We start from the raw sequence: 16727 nt of genomic DNA on the forward strand, positions 1-16727 counted from the left end.
TTAACGTTTTCCCTGTTTTATTTGACGGATAGACAGAGCTCTTCATTTTGTGTGACTAAATTATATTTGACATATGAAACAAAATTATAGAATTGCTGCATACCATATATATTTGTAATATTTTATATTCATTGTTTTGTGGTGTACAATGTACAGACGCATATTTGTGTGAATTTCCAAACGAACGAACCTTACAAAATATATTAAGACGAATGTTAGAACTTGTATTAAATTTATACATATTCATTTTAATTAATTCAGTTTTTACTATAATTTTGTGCAATCTTGAAGAAGATATTTGTAAAGTACACACAAGTTTTACTAATAAAAAGAAGCTTTTGTGTGTTTGTTTTTAAACTTGAAGAAAATCATAACAATAATTTGCAGGATTTGTTTTTAAAAGTTAGAGAAATAGCGAGGTTATATGTTTCCACTATATTTAGAGGTAAAACAAAGAAGGAAAACATATGACAATGTAATTTACCTTTTTGTTGTAGCATTGTATGTGTTTGTGTCTATCCAATCTCACTATACATCTTTCCTGTCTAAGAATACTATACATTATGAAGATTTCCAAGAAAAATCATTTACCTTGTTTATGTGGGAAAACAACAAATGCTTTAACCGATAGTGTCCGTTATGCTGACAAATACAAATATGTTAATTGCATGATGACATTTGAAATAGGCAGTTCCTCGTCTTTAAATGTCATAAATTAAATGATAAGTTGCGATTTGTGTAAAGGTTTGTTTGGACTATGATCATCAAAGTCAATTGGATTTGCCGTTGGAGATATTTATTTGCTAATTTTATCTCTGTACTGGGTTACTCCTGTTAAGACTTCCTATTAATAATTTTCTTCTAAATGAAACCCGTTGTTAGGTTTTCTGGAAATATGATTATTCAGTTTCTTTTATATGATGGCTAAACATTATTGCAATTTGAATAATGAAGTTTAAAAAAAAAATCATTGAGCAACTAGTAACCTATTGAAAAAAGCAATAACTAACAATCATTTTGAAAGTATGGATGTTGGGGTGAAATGCATTAGCAATACGTATTAAACTTACGCAAATACCAAATTAAGTTAACATCTGAGTCTTCTTGGTTTTGAATATTAAGTTTATCTACTGCATGATCAAAGTAAAAACATACCACATTTGTGATATAAGTTTAAATCATTAATGCTCTTACATATGATGAATCAAAAGTGCAATTTGAAAATATTTGAAAGTATTTGACAATTTCTGTATTTTCTGATGAAGAAGAATTAAACCAAAACCAAAACTATACCGAAAAAATATTAAACGATAATACATCTTTTTATTCCACTGTTTGAAAATATTGATAGCGAAATCAACTTTTGATTGGTTGAGACTATCCCACGTGACATTGAACAAAACTTTATATTTCCTCTGCATCGGGACTTCCTTGTGCGACGTTATATAGCTAACTGTAGTTAAAAAAAATAAACTGGTCATAGAACAAATAATTAACTTGTGATCGGTTTTGTTTATCAAATCAATGTTTATTTCGTGTGTAGTTATAAAAAAAGTGGATATGAAAAAATTGTATGTAAACTAATATTTTACGTCCAGGAAATAAAAACAGTATAGGGAGTGGAATAAAACATTCTTTTCCCTTAGGTTAGGGAGATATGAAGATTTTTTCATCCTCATTAAGTCATATTTCCCTCGGGCAAGGGAAATAAATGTACAATATCTACTGGAGTTTTCTTACATTTCTTGGGATTGTTGTCTCATGTGATCTATCCCATACCCTTTATTTTCTTGGTTTTGAATATTAAGTTTATCTACTGCATGATCAAAGTAAAAACATACCACATTTGTGATATAAGTTTAAATCATTAATGCTCTTACATATGATGAATCAAAAGTGCAATTTGAAAATATTTGAAAGTATTTGACAATTTCTGTATTTTCTGATGAAGAAGAATTAAACCAAAACCAAAACTATACCGAAAAAATATTAAACGATAATACATCTTTTTATTCCACTGTTTGAAAATATTGATAGCGAAATCAACTTTTGATTGGTTGAGACTATCCCACGTGACATTGAACAAAACTTTATATTTCCTCTGCATCGGGACTTCCTTGTGCGACGTTATATAGCTAACTGTAGTTAAAAAAAATAAACTGGTCATAGAACAAATAATTAACTTGTGATCGGTTTTGTTTATCAAATCAATGTTTATTTCGTGTGTAGTTATAAAAAAAGTGGATATGAAAAAATTGTATGTAAACTAATATTTTACGTCCAGGAAATAAAAACAGTATAGGGAGTGGAATAAAACATTCTTTTCCCTTAGGTTAGGGAGATATGAAGATTTTTTCATCCTCATTAAGTCATATTTCCCTCGGGCAAGGGAAATAAATGTACAATATCTACTGGAGTTTTCTTACATTTCTTGGGATTGTTGTCTCATGTGATCTATCCCATACCCTTTATTTTCCAATCTTGTCTTATGTTACGCATTAATATGTTATTTTCTCTTAAGTTAATAAAATCCTACATAAAAGCAAAATTCGCTATATTTTCAGGTATCAAAAAGAAGTAATAACACTGAAAAACATTTAAAGTTCCGAAGTTAAATGGTAGACAGATGTTTAATCAGGGATCTGTTATGTTCAAAATCCACAAGGTTTCATCAGTTTTAATAAGTTGAACCGGCGTGAAATAACCTTATTAAGCAGTCGCGTTGTGAGGGCTGAAATCCTTGAATGCAAGTAAACTGGAACATGCAAGTCATGAGCCTGTAATAATGTGGTTGTCGTTTGTTGCTGTATATCATATTTGTTTTTCGTTCATTATTTTGTCCATAAATCAGGCCATTAGTTTTCTCGTTCGATTTTTTTTACATTTGTCAATCCGGGGCCTTTTTATTGCTGACTTTGCGGTATGGGTTTTATTCATTATTGAAGCCCGTACGGTGACCTATAGTTGATAATGTCTGTGTCATTTTGTCTCGTGTGAAGAGTTGTCTCATTGGCAATCATACCACATCTTATTTTTAAAAAGAATAATAAGGAGATGAGGTATGATTGCCAATGAGAAAACTGTCCACCAAAGTTCATATAAAAAGTTCGGCTATAAAAGGCCCCCACATGAAAAATATGAAACAATTCAATTGAGAAAACTAACGGCTTTCGGTTGTTCGGCTTGGATCGTTCCTGATGAAGGTGAATCCGGAGGGGCGCATACGTTTGTGGTGTGTTGTTTTCATTTTTTACAGCACTGGGTCGATACCTCTGCTGGTGGACTATTAGTCCCCGAGGGTATCATCAGCTCAGTAGTCAGTACTTCGGTACTGACATGATTTATAACAAAACATTTCTAAAATTGTCCGTATATAAATTTTGAAATTGTAGAGAGACTGAGGTGCAGGGTTGGCCTTGGATGGATTTGGTGATTTTGGGTGCTTTTGGTCATGTAGCTCTTCAACTGTTTCGGTTCTTGTACATCCTTGGCTTTCGGATGTTCGGCTTGGAGCGTTCTTGATGAAGGTGAATCCGTAGAGGCGCTTCGTACGCATTACGTTTGTGGCGTGTTGTTTTCATTTTTTATAACAAAACAATTAACGAAAAACAAATATGACAGACATGAACCAACGACAACCACTAGTCCATCAAAATGAATTACCACCATTGATATTAATGGTTTAAGATAATACAGCGATATTTCAATTTTAACGCGCTTTTTAACTTTAAGTAAAGTTTCTCTGATCAAAGTTTGTTTATTAGTGTTGTTTCAATTCCTGATATATTTGTCCATTTTATTTTTATTTGTTCTGCATGCAGGAACTTTCTGCAACTTTTAAAGGGGTTTTCTATCTTGCCTGATTATTTGATCGCTTGTTTAAAATATTTTATTGTTGTACAAGACTTGTATCTGATTCATATATCTGTTTGACAAACACACAATGTTTAAACTAATAAGTTGACACTGGCAGATGAATGCAACCACGAAACGACTAAAAATAATACTTACAATTATGATTTCGTTGTGTCTTATTAATATTTTACAAAGGAATATGATTTTATTTTTGCTGAGTGGTTATAACGGTTTAAGTCATTCAGAGGAGACGATAAATAAGATTTCATTTAATAATTGTTTTACAAAAATAGTATCGTTTTCATAACATTGTGGATGAGACTAGTTTTTGGCGCGTTCAAGACTCCCATTGACTGGGTTAAATTAGGTGAACGTTCGTCTGTAACGCCCACGTATCACGTCGTATTTATTATAGACATTTAAACTGTAGGGTCATCAAAGGTTCTCAACGCCTGACTCAAATAATTTCGAAAAACTAGTTCAGGAATAACCTTTGTGTTTTGATAAATTTAAATACTTAAACGTTCTTTACTAGCGTTTTTTTTATGTTTTGATCAACAATTTCATTTTATGTATTGAAATGTGTAACAAGTGTTTATCTTAATCCCCAATGGAGGGCCTCTGTCAGACTGCGTGAGCGGAAAATCATTGTTATCGATAGCCGACGACAAACAAGTTAAAGGTAACTGAAATGACTCAGTAGTATTAACAACAAAAGTACTACGGTTGTCCACACTTTTACGGGAATACCTCTATATCGCCTTAACCCTTTATTCAAAACTGTTTTTTTTAACCCCCAAGGGTGACTGGGGAATAGAAGTATGGTCACCATTGGTCTTCCTCCGACCGGCAGTAAAACCCGTGCTAAAGTGGGGCGTCCGTTTGGCTGTACGGGATGTACAAATTTGCAGCCACGTCCGGTCAGAATGGGGACGTTAAATCCGATGCCTCGTGTAAAGAGAGTGCCACGCTCTTTGCACGTTAAGAACCCTTGCAACAACTCTTTGAGGGGTCCGTAGGTGACCTGCTGCAAGGCTAAATTTCTGTCCCTATCCAATATACCCTCATTTCCCGTGGTAGTCTAAATTTTTCCGACCTAAATCCCGAACGCCCCTATTACAGAACCTACCTATTGTATTTATTGTTAATTTGTTCTCGTCCTGAATATGCATGAAATATTTGCCACTGGACGTTAAGCAACCAACAATCAATCAATCAAAACTGTTTTACTGTGCGTATTGCTGTGTGTTTGTTTATTCCACATTGTCTAGAGGTTTAGGGGAGGGTTGAGATCTTAAAAAACAAGTTTAACCCCGTCGAATTTATTTGCCTGTCCCAAGTCGGGAACCTCTAGCCTTTGTAAGTCTTATGTTTTTTTTTTATTTTGGTTTTTTTTTTTTAGGAATCTAGTGTGGCGTCCATTTTGCTGAACTAGTATTCATTGTTGTTTAGGAGCCAGTTGAAGCCCGCCTCCGGGAGCGATATTTTTTCGCTGCATTGAAGACTCATTGGTGGCTTTGGCCTGTTTTCTGCTCTTTGGTCGGATGTTGTCTCTTTGACACATTCCCCGTTTTCATTCTATATTCAATGCTTGTAAATAGTGGTGAAAGTGTTGTTAATAACTATTGAGTACATGTAAATAGGTGCGAATACTGAGTAATGAGTTAATAAAAAAATCAAAGTACACGTAACTGAAGCAGCTGCAGTAAGAACAATGTATTCGTTTCAAGTATTATGGGCCTTGGATAGGAAATTTAGTGAAATAACGAGAGAAATCAGAACATTTCTAAGTCACTTCAGTGTTAAACAAACGGAAAGTTTAACAAACAAATAAGTTATGTTCCAACAGAAAACGGCGAGAAAAAAGTGAGCAGCTTAAATTTGCTTTACAGCAATAATTGTATTGGTAATCGTTGGTCGACCAAAAACTTTACGTGTGTATTCCACTTTTCTGCATAAAAAGGCAATCATTTATTTTGTTCGAACGGCTATAGATGCACTGTCATTAAAAATTATTTTCCTGTCGTCATAAATACTACATATCCAACCTGGCTAACAATTTGTTTTTGGTATTTTTGTCGCGGGAAGCTGTTTCATTGGTGTATACAAATATTTTTATTTTAAAATTGGTCAAAAGTCATCCCTCTGTTGAAAATAAAAATTCGTATCATTATTCTAAGGAGACTGATGATTTTAGTCATATTGACATTTTTGTGGATCATTTAAATGTTTCCAGTTAATGACTATATACAATTGTTTTCAAGATACTCCACACAATCGCCTGAATTGGTAAACCAATAATCACTTCAGGGCTTTTTAAAAAAAAAATGTCTATTAAATGTGTGAAAAGAAGGTAGATCTTGACGTACTAGGCACAGCATACCCTTTCATTTATTCTCTATGTTTTGTAATTTTCAAGACATAAGAAAATTACCTGCATTTTAACATTGATGATCTATTGCTAGTTATGGAAATGTTTGTTAAGACAACAGACAAAAAGTGACGATAATAATTCAAACTGGCCCTTTTGACCAGAGAAGCTCAAAAGACCGGTGGGAAAATCTTGCAAAAGGATTTACAACAGACATCTTTGCCTTTTCTGTTGCATTATGATGGTGTATATTCTTATTGGTTTTTCTGCTATATAATATCTCGGTTTATTTGGTGTGCATGTCTTTACAAGAACATCTTGGTTGTAGTAAACGTGAAATTTTCTTAACTAGAGGACTGTTTTTCCATCAGGGAAAATAGTGTTATAGATTGGTCAGAGTTTTTCCTACGATTAGATTAGGTTGGGTGAAGGTGTAGATATTTGTTGCAGAGAGTGGTTCTACTTGCATCCGTTTAGTGAAAAGTAGCAATTCGTATCCTTTTGCAGACAGTAATTGAAACTTTCCTTGATTGTGGTTATGTGAATCAATTCAGACCTGTGATGTGTTTGAAATGGCAATCAATTTGCTAATTTGTGGTTTGAGGCAATATTATTGTGTACAGCCGCCGATTTAAGAACTAAATCATTTCACTACTGTAGGGCTAGTGTTTTCATTATTATTTTATCCAGCATTGGTTATCATTTTTGTATTGTCCTTGTTTTTGTTATATGTTGTATCGGTGTTTAGGACGTTAAAGCTTTTTCTGAATTTTATAGCACACTTTTATAGCAACAATTTCTAATTATTGAACTGATCCAAATTAAAACGTATAGGCTTAAGAACTCAGACAACGTTGTTCAGTTTTGTGCCTATCAAAACCCAGCAACTTCTTCATAAACTTGTCTTTTGTTGTCTACCAAACGCTGTCCTTTGCGGGTCTTTTTTTTATTTGGTTCGATTCCTATCTCATTGACAAAAATATCTCGTTTTAGTTTAAAATTTTAAAACATCACGCAAAAAACTTTGATAATCTCATTTAATTTTTCAAATTTGTAATAGACTTTTTGTATAGTTTTGTTATTGTCTTGCTGACGTTTACCACACACTTACTACACAAACAACCAAACTAAAAACAGGAAAATGAGTAGTAAGGTATGCCTATGCTCCACTAGTGTCAACCGTTTTGCTCAGAATAATCAAAAGAGTTAAACGTAGGGGAAAAGATTAGATTTTTATTACAACCAACGGAGCGTATCTAAGGTCAAATTGTCTTCAAATGCAATCAATGGCATACTTGTTGGTTTGAGAGTTTGGAATTCGTCATTAAAATCTCCAACGTTTTATTTCAGCATTAACTGATAAGTTCGTGACCTTTTAAGGTTTCATGATACTTATTATATAATAACTTTGATATGTGATCATTATACGAAAGCTTTGTTATTAAATTATTCGCTATCGGTAAATAAGAATCATCACATTGTAAAAGAGAAATGTTAGAATATGAAGCAGGTTTTGTATTATTCTGATTTATTGGTACTACGATCTCTGCTTCATACATGTAAGATTTCAAACATAAATAAAACTCGACAAACATTTAATAGTTAGAAATCATGAATGCCCGGCAGTTAGAAGATCTGTTCAATGTAGAAATGGACTGAGTACTTACCAGTATATAAAGTGATAAAATATTCAAGTATATACATGGGAAAACAATTTATTCATTTACCATATAACATCCTTTGGATATTAAAAAGATCTGTCAGATCTAAGTATTTATGTTTTCTGAATTTGGTTTACACATTTGTTTAAGGTCTCCATATTTATTTCAATGAAGAAAAATCTGTAAAACTGTCGAATTGAGTTACAATTTATTACTAAAATCAGCAAAGACCCATCGAAACAATATCTGATACAAAAATTTAATAACACTTTTAGATATTTGGATGATATATTGGCTCTCAATAATGACGACTTCAGTATGTACACTAAAGAGATTTATCCTGCTGAACTGACTTTATATAAAACTAATACTAACAATGAACACTGCCCTTTCCTGGGTCTTGCTGTCTATATCGTTAACGGGAAGCTTAATACCAAAATTTACGATAAAAGAGATGATTTGTCATTACCTATTGTTTATTATCCATTTTTAGATGGTGACGTTCCCTTGTCACCATCTTATGGAGTTTATATATCTCAACTTGTTCGATTCGCTCGTATATGTTATAACGTATTTGATTTTAACGAAAGAAATCTCTGTATTACTGAAAAATTATTACACCAGGGTTTTTGATATCAAAAACTTGTCAAAACATTTACTAAATTTTATCATCGGTACAAGGACATCATTCGTAAATATAAATCAACATGCAGACATCTTATACGTTCAGGTATTTCACATCCAATCTTTTATGATAATCTTCTATACAAAGCACAAAATGTCGTCATTCACCCCAAAAGCTAGCCAAACCTTTAAACAGACTTATTCAGAAGGAATATAGTTACGACACTGTTGTCAGGTCATTAAAGATGGCATATTTTGGAATTAATATTGATTCACTCATAGGGTTTTTGCATCGGAAATAAACACATTTATTCTAAAACCAGTTGTTGGCATGATACGGGTTATGTTCTTCTCATATATTTTATGATGTTATGATATTTAACCCCTAACGGGAGGGATTGTGCTTGATTTTCATATAATGAAGACATAATCTTTCAATCAGTTGAATTGAGGTCTGGAGCTGGCATGTCAGTCCTTTGTTAATTTATCTATCATTGTCATTTTGCTTAGTTTCTTTTGTTACCTATTCTGATATCGGACTCGGACTTCTTTTTAACTGAGTTTTACTGTGCGTATTGCTGTGTGTTAGTTTATTTTAGGTAATTGTCTGTTTGACACATTCCCCATTTCCATTCTCAATTTTATTGCTTAACGTTCATCGGCATTTATATATAGCATGCATATTCAGGAAAACAAAGTGCTAATAAGTTCTGAATTTAAACAACATAAATACGCGGATTTGGATTTTAACACGCTAGCATTAAAAGATGGAAGGCTCACACAATCCCCATTAAAATAGTTGTTGCTCGAACTTCTTAATTTCGCTATCTTTGCAGGGAAGAACTATTTGGAAAATCTTTTGTTTTTTTTTAACTTGCCGGTGACCTATCTCACTATCAAAGAAAGACATTTAAACGTTTTAAAAATATTCCATGAGGATTCTACCATCCTGCTGACAAGAAATAAAAAATGAACATTTTGAGGTTGATAGCTTTTTATTCATCAATATCTATTTCCACTTTTTCTCCTTGAATCTTTCAAGCTTCATATTTCCCGAAGTTGTACCAGTGATTACCATTTAGTCAGCTTCAGTGTAAAGCTTGATCCATCAGTTGGGAAGAATCTGTCCGAGGCTGAAACCACATATATTGTCACTTTATTGCAATACACATTGAAGATTACGGGTTTGATCAAATATCAAATACACGTTTTATGTTATTTGAAAGTTTATAACATTGTTTGATATGAAGCCACTTTTGTACTTTACTTTAAAAACAATCGTAATCCAGTTTTATCGATGGACGATAGTGTCCCGGTATAACACTGACCATCGATGAGTTACTTAAATGGAGAACTACACTGAGTTTTAACCCTTTCAGCCCAGACCAATTATTATACAGGAAGTGCAGAAATTTTTTATTTTAACTATTCACTCTCGACAGGGTAATGTAAGCATGAGCATCGGTATTCTGGTGTTGCCTTAATTAATCTACAATATCCATCAGCATATGAGGTCTCCACGTTAGTATACAGTGTGCATTCCTGCATATTTTAATACATACATAAAGTAAAGAATATTCTCAGAGAACCTGGCAAGATAAAAGCAGTAACTGTTAATTGCAAATGGGCGACCCCAGAAGAAAACACATACAATCTGAGAGTCTTATTGTCTGTAGTACAAAGTATTAACGTTTTACTTTGTTTTTAAATTCGACATACTTATAATTGTATAATTTTACTATATATCGGAATCCTCAATCCTATTCAGCCTTAATTAACAAAGTCTGCACTGTTTTGCTGTTACCTAGTATCTTTAGTAGAAAGAGGTCGAAGAAGATAATACACAGATAAACAGATATACAGATATTTAAGCTCCAGCGTATGCGCAATCCGGGAAGGGGGTAATGAGAATGATTTTGATTGCGGAGAACCATATGTTTGACTATTACCCGTAGACAATGGAGTGTCATTAGAATCCAACATCTGCCAATATTGTCTATTTATAGTCAGAGCATCCATTCCACAAACTGATCTGATTAATTGACCATATGTTGTTGTAGTACTGGTGAAGCTAAAATCACAAATAAAACAAACCGTAAGCATTTGTGAAATTTCTTAAAGTCATAGATATTACTTAAATAATTAAAAGTTACGGTGTCTGAGTGTTGCCGATTTTGATGGATTTAAGTGCTATTAAATTTAAATGTTGCGGTTTCAGACGTCAAATTACTAAGTTAAGACACGTTTTGTCTGGAAAATAATGCACTTCATATTTTGAGTCAAATACAGATAGGTGCAGTCCTAACCTGTACAAATGTTAAATTAGAACAGTCCTTATGAATGACTGCTCTCTTAGTTTATATTATCCTTATCAGACATGACCTAGGTCTGCTATTTTATGACTGCTGCAGACCAGACCTAATGACAGGTCAGCTTGACCAGACCAGACCTGTGAACAGGTCAGCTTGACCAGACCAGACCTGTGGACAGGTCAGCTTGACCAGACCAGACCTGTGAACAGGTCAGCTTGACCAGACCAGACATGTGTACAGGTCTGCTGTTAACCTGTCCAGTTGGCAAGTCTGCTATTAGACAGACTAGTCATGTCAGTCATTGCGACCAGTCTGATTTTTAATCGGTCCCATGTTTTCACTGATCGGAAGTCGATACTCAAATGATATTCATCAATCAAAGCGGTCCTGTTTACTAGTTAACTTTGGATCATGTTACTTTTATCTTTGAACAGACCAGATAAAAGTTAACTTTTATATGACCAGGTCTGGTTCGGACAGTGCAGTCCAGATCAATGACTGCTTGTTCTAGCAGATCTGGTCACAGGTTAACTTGTGTGAAGCACTAGTTTTGGCAAAGTTACCTTGTCACGAGTTAACTTCAGTATTGGACCTTTCATAAAGTTAACTTTTAGGCCAGTCATAAAAACAGTCCTAGGACCAAGTCTGGTTTTTAAGTTGACATAAATTCTGTCCTAGGACCGTTTGGAGCAGTCATAAATCCTGCTCCAAATAAACTTTCACCAGCCATAAAATCTAGTTATCAAATTAACTAGCTGTATAGGTTAGGACTGCGCCCATCTGTAGATTTTCTTACGTATATTAGTTCTTACCTAAAAGAGGAATCAGCAGCTTGTAAATTCTGCAACGCATTATATAACGTCTGACCTTCATTTAATGAAACTGACCACACTCGGTTGAAATGTCCTGATACGTTGTTTATAACCGTAATTTTAATCAAGAAAACCTTCGACGAAGGAGGGGTAGTAACTGAAAGAAATGAAATAAAATGGGCTCAAACTGTAACAAAATAACTGCCAAGAAGAGTATGTAAATGTTATGAATATCAATTTAGTTCTTTAAGGCTTATTTCAAGTAATTATATATACATTTGTTTTATTAAATTGTAGCTATACTAATCGTAAACAAATATATATTGCTTCAATAATCCTCCATGCATTTCACTTGGAAAGGCCGGTGTGTGTCACTGTGTATGTGAACCATTTTTTGGAAGTTATAATTGTAAACGAATAATGTTTTCACAAACTGGTCGATATAAATTCTAACTGGACAAAACACTGTTATGTTGAACTACAGTATATACCATACTTCGTATAGTTTTGTTCAAAAATAGAAAAATTTTGGAAATATGACATGTTTATCATTACAAAAAAACCCATAAAGTAACAAAGAACTAACATCTTCACATTTCCTTTCACATTAACCCACGTCAACAATGCCTTCTTCAATAAAATACATTTCAATGCTAGTTGTGTAAAAAACGCGTTTTTGAAATAGGTTCAGTGTACAAAATGCATCGGGCATTTAAATGGAAAAAAATAATTTTATAATTTCGTGAGTCAGAGAAGCTTTTCTGGATTACCTACGTCTATTTAAGGTAATAAATTATGAACATGTTTGTAATTGCAATTAAAGTTAAAAACAAAAAAGAGAGAGAGAAAATACAAAGGGAACAATCAAGCAAAATAAAAGACTACAAAAGACAAACAACAACATGGCCACATAAAAAGACGACAATACACAATCAACAGTTCACTCTAGACAGACTATACAGACAATTAAAAGATTATACATAGCAAAAAACGAGCCTTAACAACATACTTATATACTCCGAAGGGATAAGTTGATTGATTGATTTTTGGTGCTTTAACGCCACTTTTAAGCACCGCTTTTGGGCTATTTCGTGGCGGTCAGTTTTTATTGGTGGAGGAAGCCGGACGAAGGGATAAGTAGTTACTACTTAAGATGCAAATCAAATCGTGTGTCTCAGTCTAAGTAAATCTCTTATGACTGGACGCAGTCGTTTTATCATTAATAGTAAAAACAGAAAGACTATTGTAGCTATGAAGTGGAGCATATTTGCGGTCATTTGTGACACAGACATTCTAGTACCTCAAACCAAATCATGATGCATGGCGTCCGTAACTATTTTGATAAAATCTTCTTTATCAATCAAAAACCTATAACTCAAGAATTACAACCACCTCCCCAATCAAAGAAATCATAATGAGGAACGCTGGCCAAGGAAAATCGTATCAATGGGGAGATATACCTATTCCAAATGTACAACTGAAACGTAAGTTGATACACAGAAAATGAAATTTAACAATTGATTCAAATGAAATTAGCTCTTTTGTCGTAAGGTTTGCTCATAAACCGAACCTTACTGCGAATTTTTAGATATAAGAAACGAGAGGAAAAAAAAATCATGCAACTTAATTATGCCGGTCTCAAGCTGTGAATTGCCCCTTCCTAAAGTATGGTTCTAGCTTACATTATCCTATAATTGTTATTACTTCTTACTTATACTTAAAGTCTAACAAATATTAATTTTTATACTCGAAAATATTACCTATTATGTCTGACATACAGGGAGTTCTGCCTACATCAATATACGACTTTTTAGCCAAGGCTGGTAAAACAGACAACAACATAGACTTGTGTGGATTATTGGTTCGATCTGCAGTAGACAGTTTAACATAGAAACATCATTGAAGATTAATTAACTTATAATAATCAACATTCAATGAATGAACATGGTAAGAACATTTCTACGGCTTAACACAATGTTCAAAATTTATTAAAGAAATGCACCAAAACCTAATTATAAAGAGAGAGTTTTCTTATCTCCGCAGTGTTTTTATACGTTGCGCAAGGGATGAAGAATCAGAATTCAGAATTATAAATAAAGCATTAAAGTCAATTATATGGCATGTAATTGGTTGTCAAAACCAATATTTTTTATTCGAATGTAACGCTTTCCATTTAATTAGCATACATTTTGATTAAATTCAATATGTCTTTATTTAACTGGTACATGTAATACTATAAGTTTGCATTTAAATGAAACATTTTTCATTAAATTGATATATATATATATATATATATATATAAACATTTTATTAAAATGCAATATTTTGTTTGTTCAATAACATGTATTATTTGACATTTTTCATTTAATTCCAAAAAGAGTCTTGTGATACCTCATCCTACGTCGTGAATAAATTTCAGATGTGAATATACATGTATAGCTTAACAATATAGCAGTGAGCAAGAACCTAAACGTGTGAGAACCAAGAGAGGGGGTGTTTTAGGCTGTCATTTTGAAGCAAGCGTGTATATTTGTATTTACTTAAGTGCGACGTGCACTTGATGAAAAAACTTGTGATTATTTTTACGAATCTTTCAATCTTATAAAATAAATATGTGAATAAATACCTACCAATTGAATTTGACATGAATGATATCCCAGCATCTGACAGTGATTCCAATGATTTATTGTTGCTTGCAAATATTGCCTGATTAAAGTAAAATATATTTTTAATAGGACAAAGTTCAAAAAGAAGACTAGCTAAAATACGTAAAATCTCGTTTTTAATAATACAAAAAAATCTTCCGAGTGTTGTCTTAAATGCGAAAAAAATCATCATTGTGTAAAATGTCATGAATATTGAATATCATAAATAAGCTACGTAACTATTATTTTATAAGTGTGACCTTAAATGTATATATACTAGTCAAAAAAAGTAACGATACACAAGTTTGAAGTCCAATTTATCATAAAATATAATAAATAGGAAAAACTATTAAAATTATCCAATAAAAAACATTCATTTGCAAAGCAAATGCATATGATTAAAAGAATCTGACCAAATCGGAAAGTGAGAAAATACCGTGTTATTTCACATAGGGGTCAAATTTATTTTGCGGAAAATGATGACAAAAGTCGGCACTTAATTTCGAAGATGAGAATTAAGTATTCAAATATCTGCAAAGGCATTCAAAATTTTATGCAGACCATGTTTAAGTTTAAAGTTTCAAGTTCTAATATCGATTTTTGAATTTTTGGGTGAAAATACGGTTTTTTGAAATAACAAAAATTGCAACAACAAAAATTCGCGTATTTGCCTTAAAACAATGGTTTTGATAAGAAAATAACACTCTGTAAATACTAGACCAATTGGGCAATTATTTACCTTGGTACAGTGTATCCGATTTCATTAGATATGGAAAATACATTGTCGTGTATCGTTTCTTTTGTTGACTAGTATATATATATATACAAGTCTAAATTGAAAACAACGTTCAAACTTATGATTGCGTTGGATAAAATGACTATATATATACAACCAAGTCTAAATTGAAAACAACGTTCAAACCTATGATTGCGTTGGATAAAAATCGCAATTTTTATACGTGTGCATGCAAAACAAATTTCTTGGTAGAGGGGTCTAAATACAGCACAAACAACATTTTCCAAAAGACTAAATGAGTGAAAAAGTATATTTTAACAAAACGCATTTGACTAGCAGGTCGAACAATTGATGTTCTTAAACCCTGCTGACTGCCATTGGCGATTGCCAAATAAACGGATCACAAGATGTAACAAAATAGATCTTATTATTAATTTATTACCAAACAGAAAACAATAAACTATTTTTTTTCTTTTTTTTTTTCCCCAACTTTCAATATTTTATTTCACTACTGGTTGTGAACAATGTCCCTTAGCTCTACATAGCCAGAAATTAGTAGTACTTTTGCTAATAAATATTCATAATATGTAAATGAGAATTGTACCACGTGATAATAGTTTAAACTGGACTGGCTTGATATCATTAAAATCTTTAAAACACGGACATTACAATTTGCTCGTCACAGAGTCCTTGTTTATAATCACTCTGATATTTCCGTAAAGTTGTCAGGCGGTCAAAATCAAAACAATGAACGCGAATTTAGTGAATTTTTCGTGTTTACGTGAGTTTATTCTTCTTGAAATAGGGGCATTTTAACTTTACGTGGGAACCTAGAGTTCAACGACTACACATACAAGGTTTGGACTTGCTTATTCTTTGGACATTCAAGTTTCAAGTTTCATCCCCGCAACCTGTTTTTGTAATGACCTTGTTAGCCAATTTATAACACGAAGTTTGCAAATTTGACGTTTCAGCCATTTTAGCCTGTATTTTATACTGCAATGTTAAAAGCCCTTCGCTTCGATTTTTAAAATAGCTCAGGAACCTTGATTTTTGCAACGACAGTCATTATGTTTCGTTTAAATGGTGTATATTGTTGTGTATATTTATTTTCTGTCCCCGCAACCTGTCTATCACTTAAATTAAAGTTAAAACAGACCATTTTTTTCAAAATTCCCTATCATTTCAATATAATTTCCGTGACCCGTATCCGATTTCTTTAGTATAATATTCAAATAAGCAAAGTGGCGTTGATTTCTGGATATGACAACAAAGACGCTAAGGTTCCTCCCTGTGATATTAATTGCTAATGAAACAAGGGGATTTAATTAAAAAAATAGATCATATATTTATATTCTGTGTTAGTTGCATTTTACAAAGTATTCATACGTGCACACAATACATTTACATTACTCAGTTATCCTATATACAAACAATCATATGAGAAAGAAAAAAACCCGGATTGTTGTCCGTCATTTGTTTTGATATAAAAAATCTAGTTTAAACCGAAAGTAGAATTTACCAAACAAGCATGGTTGACCACATGGCTAGACAAATAATTTCATGAAATGGTAAGTAGTTTATTATAGTCATCAAGTCAATTATCTAATGTGTAAATTTTTAAACTTAGAATAATCGAATATTTCAGGTAAGTAAAAAATGAAGTATATAAAGGAGATCAAAGAAGGAGCTATTGACCCCTTTTGATTTA

At 32.7% G+C, this 16727-nt stretch overlaps 1 protein-coding gene across 1 annotated transcript in view; it reads right to left on the reverse strand.

Annotated features, from left to right (window-relative positions):
* Positions 1 to 9487: 9487 nt before the first annotated feature.
* LOC127738273 (transcobalamin-2-like) overlaps positions 9488 to 16727 on the reverse strand; it is a 30194-nt gene continuing 22954 nt past the window's right edge. The window contains exons 7-11 of the mRNA XM_052249460.1: positions 14266 to 14341; positions 13396 to 13503; positions 11636 to 11792; positions 10461 to 10582; positions 9488 to 9644 (exon numbers count right to left, since the gene is read on the reverse strand). Coding sequence (XP_052105420.1) covers positions 9583 to 9644; positions 10461 to 10582; positions 11636 to 11792; positions 13396 to 13503; positions 14266 to 14341 — 525 coding nt within the window. The 3' untranslated portion in view covers positions 9488 to 9582. The remainder of the gene's footprint in view (positions 9645 to 10460; positions 10583 to 11635; positions 11793 to 13395; positions 13504 to 14265; positions 14342 to 16727) is intronic.

Source organism: Mytilus californianus, unplaced genomic scaffold (assembly GCF_021869535.1).
Source record: "Mytilus californianus isolate M0D057914Y unplaced genomic scaffold, xbMytCali1.0.p SCAF_4, whole genome shotgun sequence".
Lineage (NCBI taxonomy): Eukaryota > Metazoa > Mollusca > Bivalvia > Mytilida > Mytilidae > Mytilus > Mytilus californianus.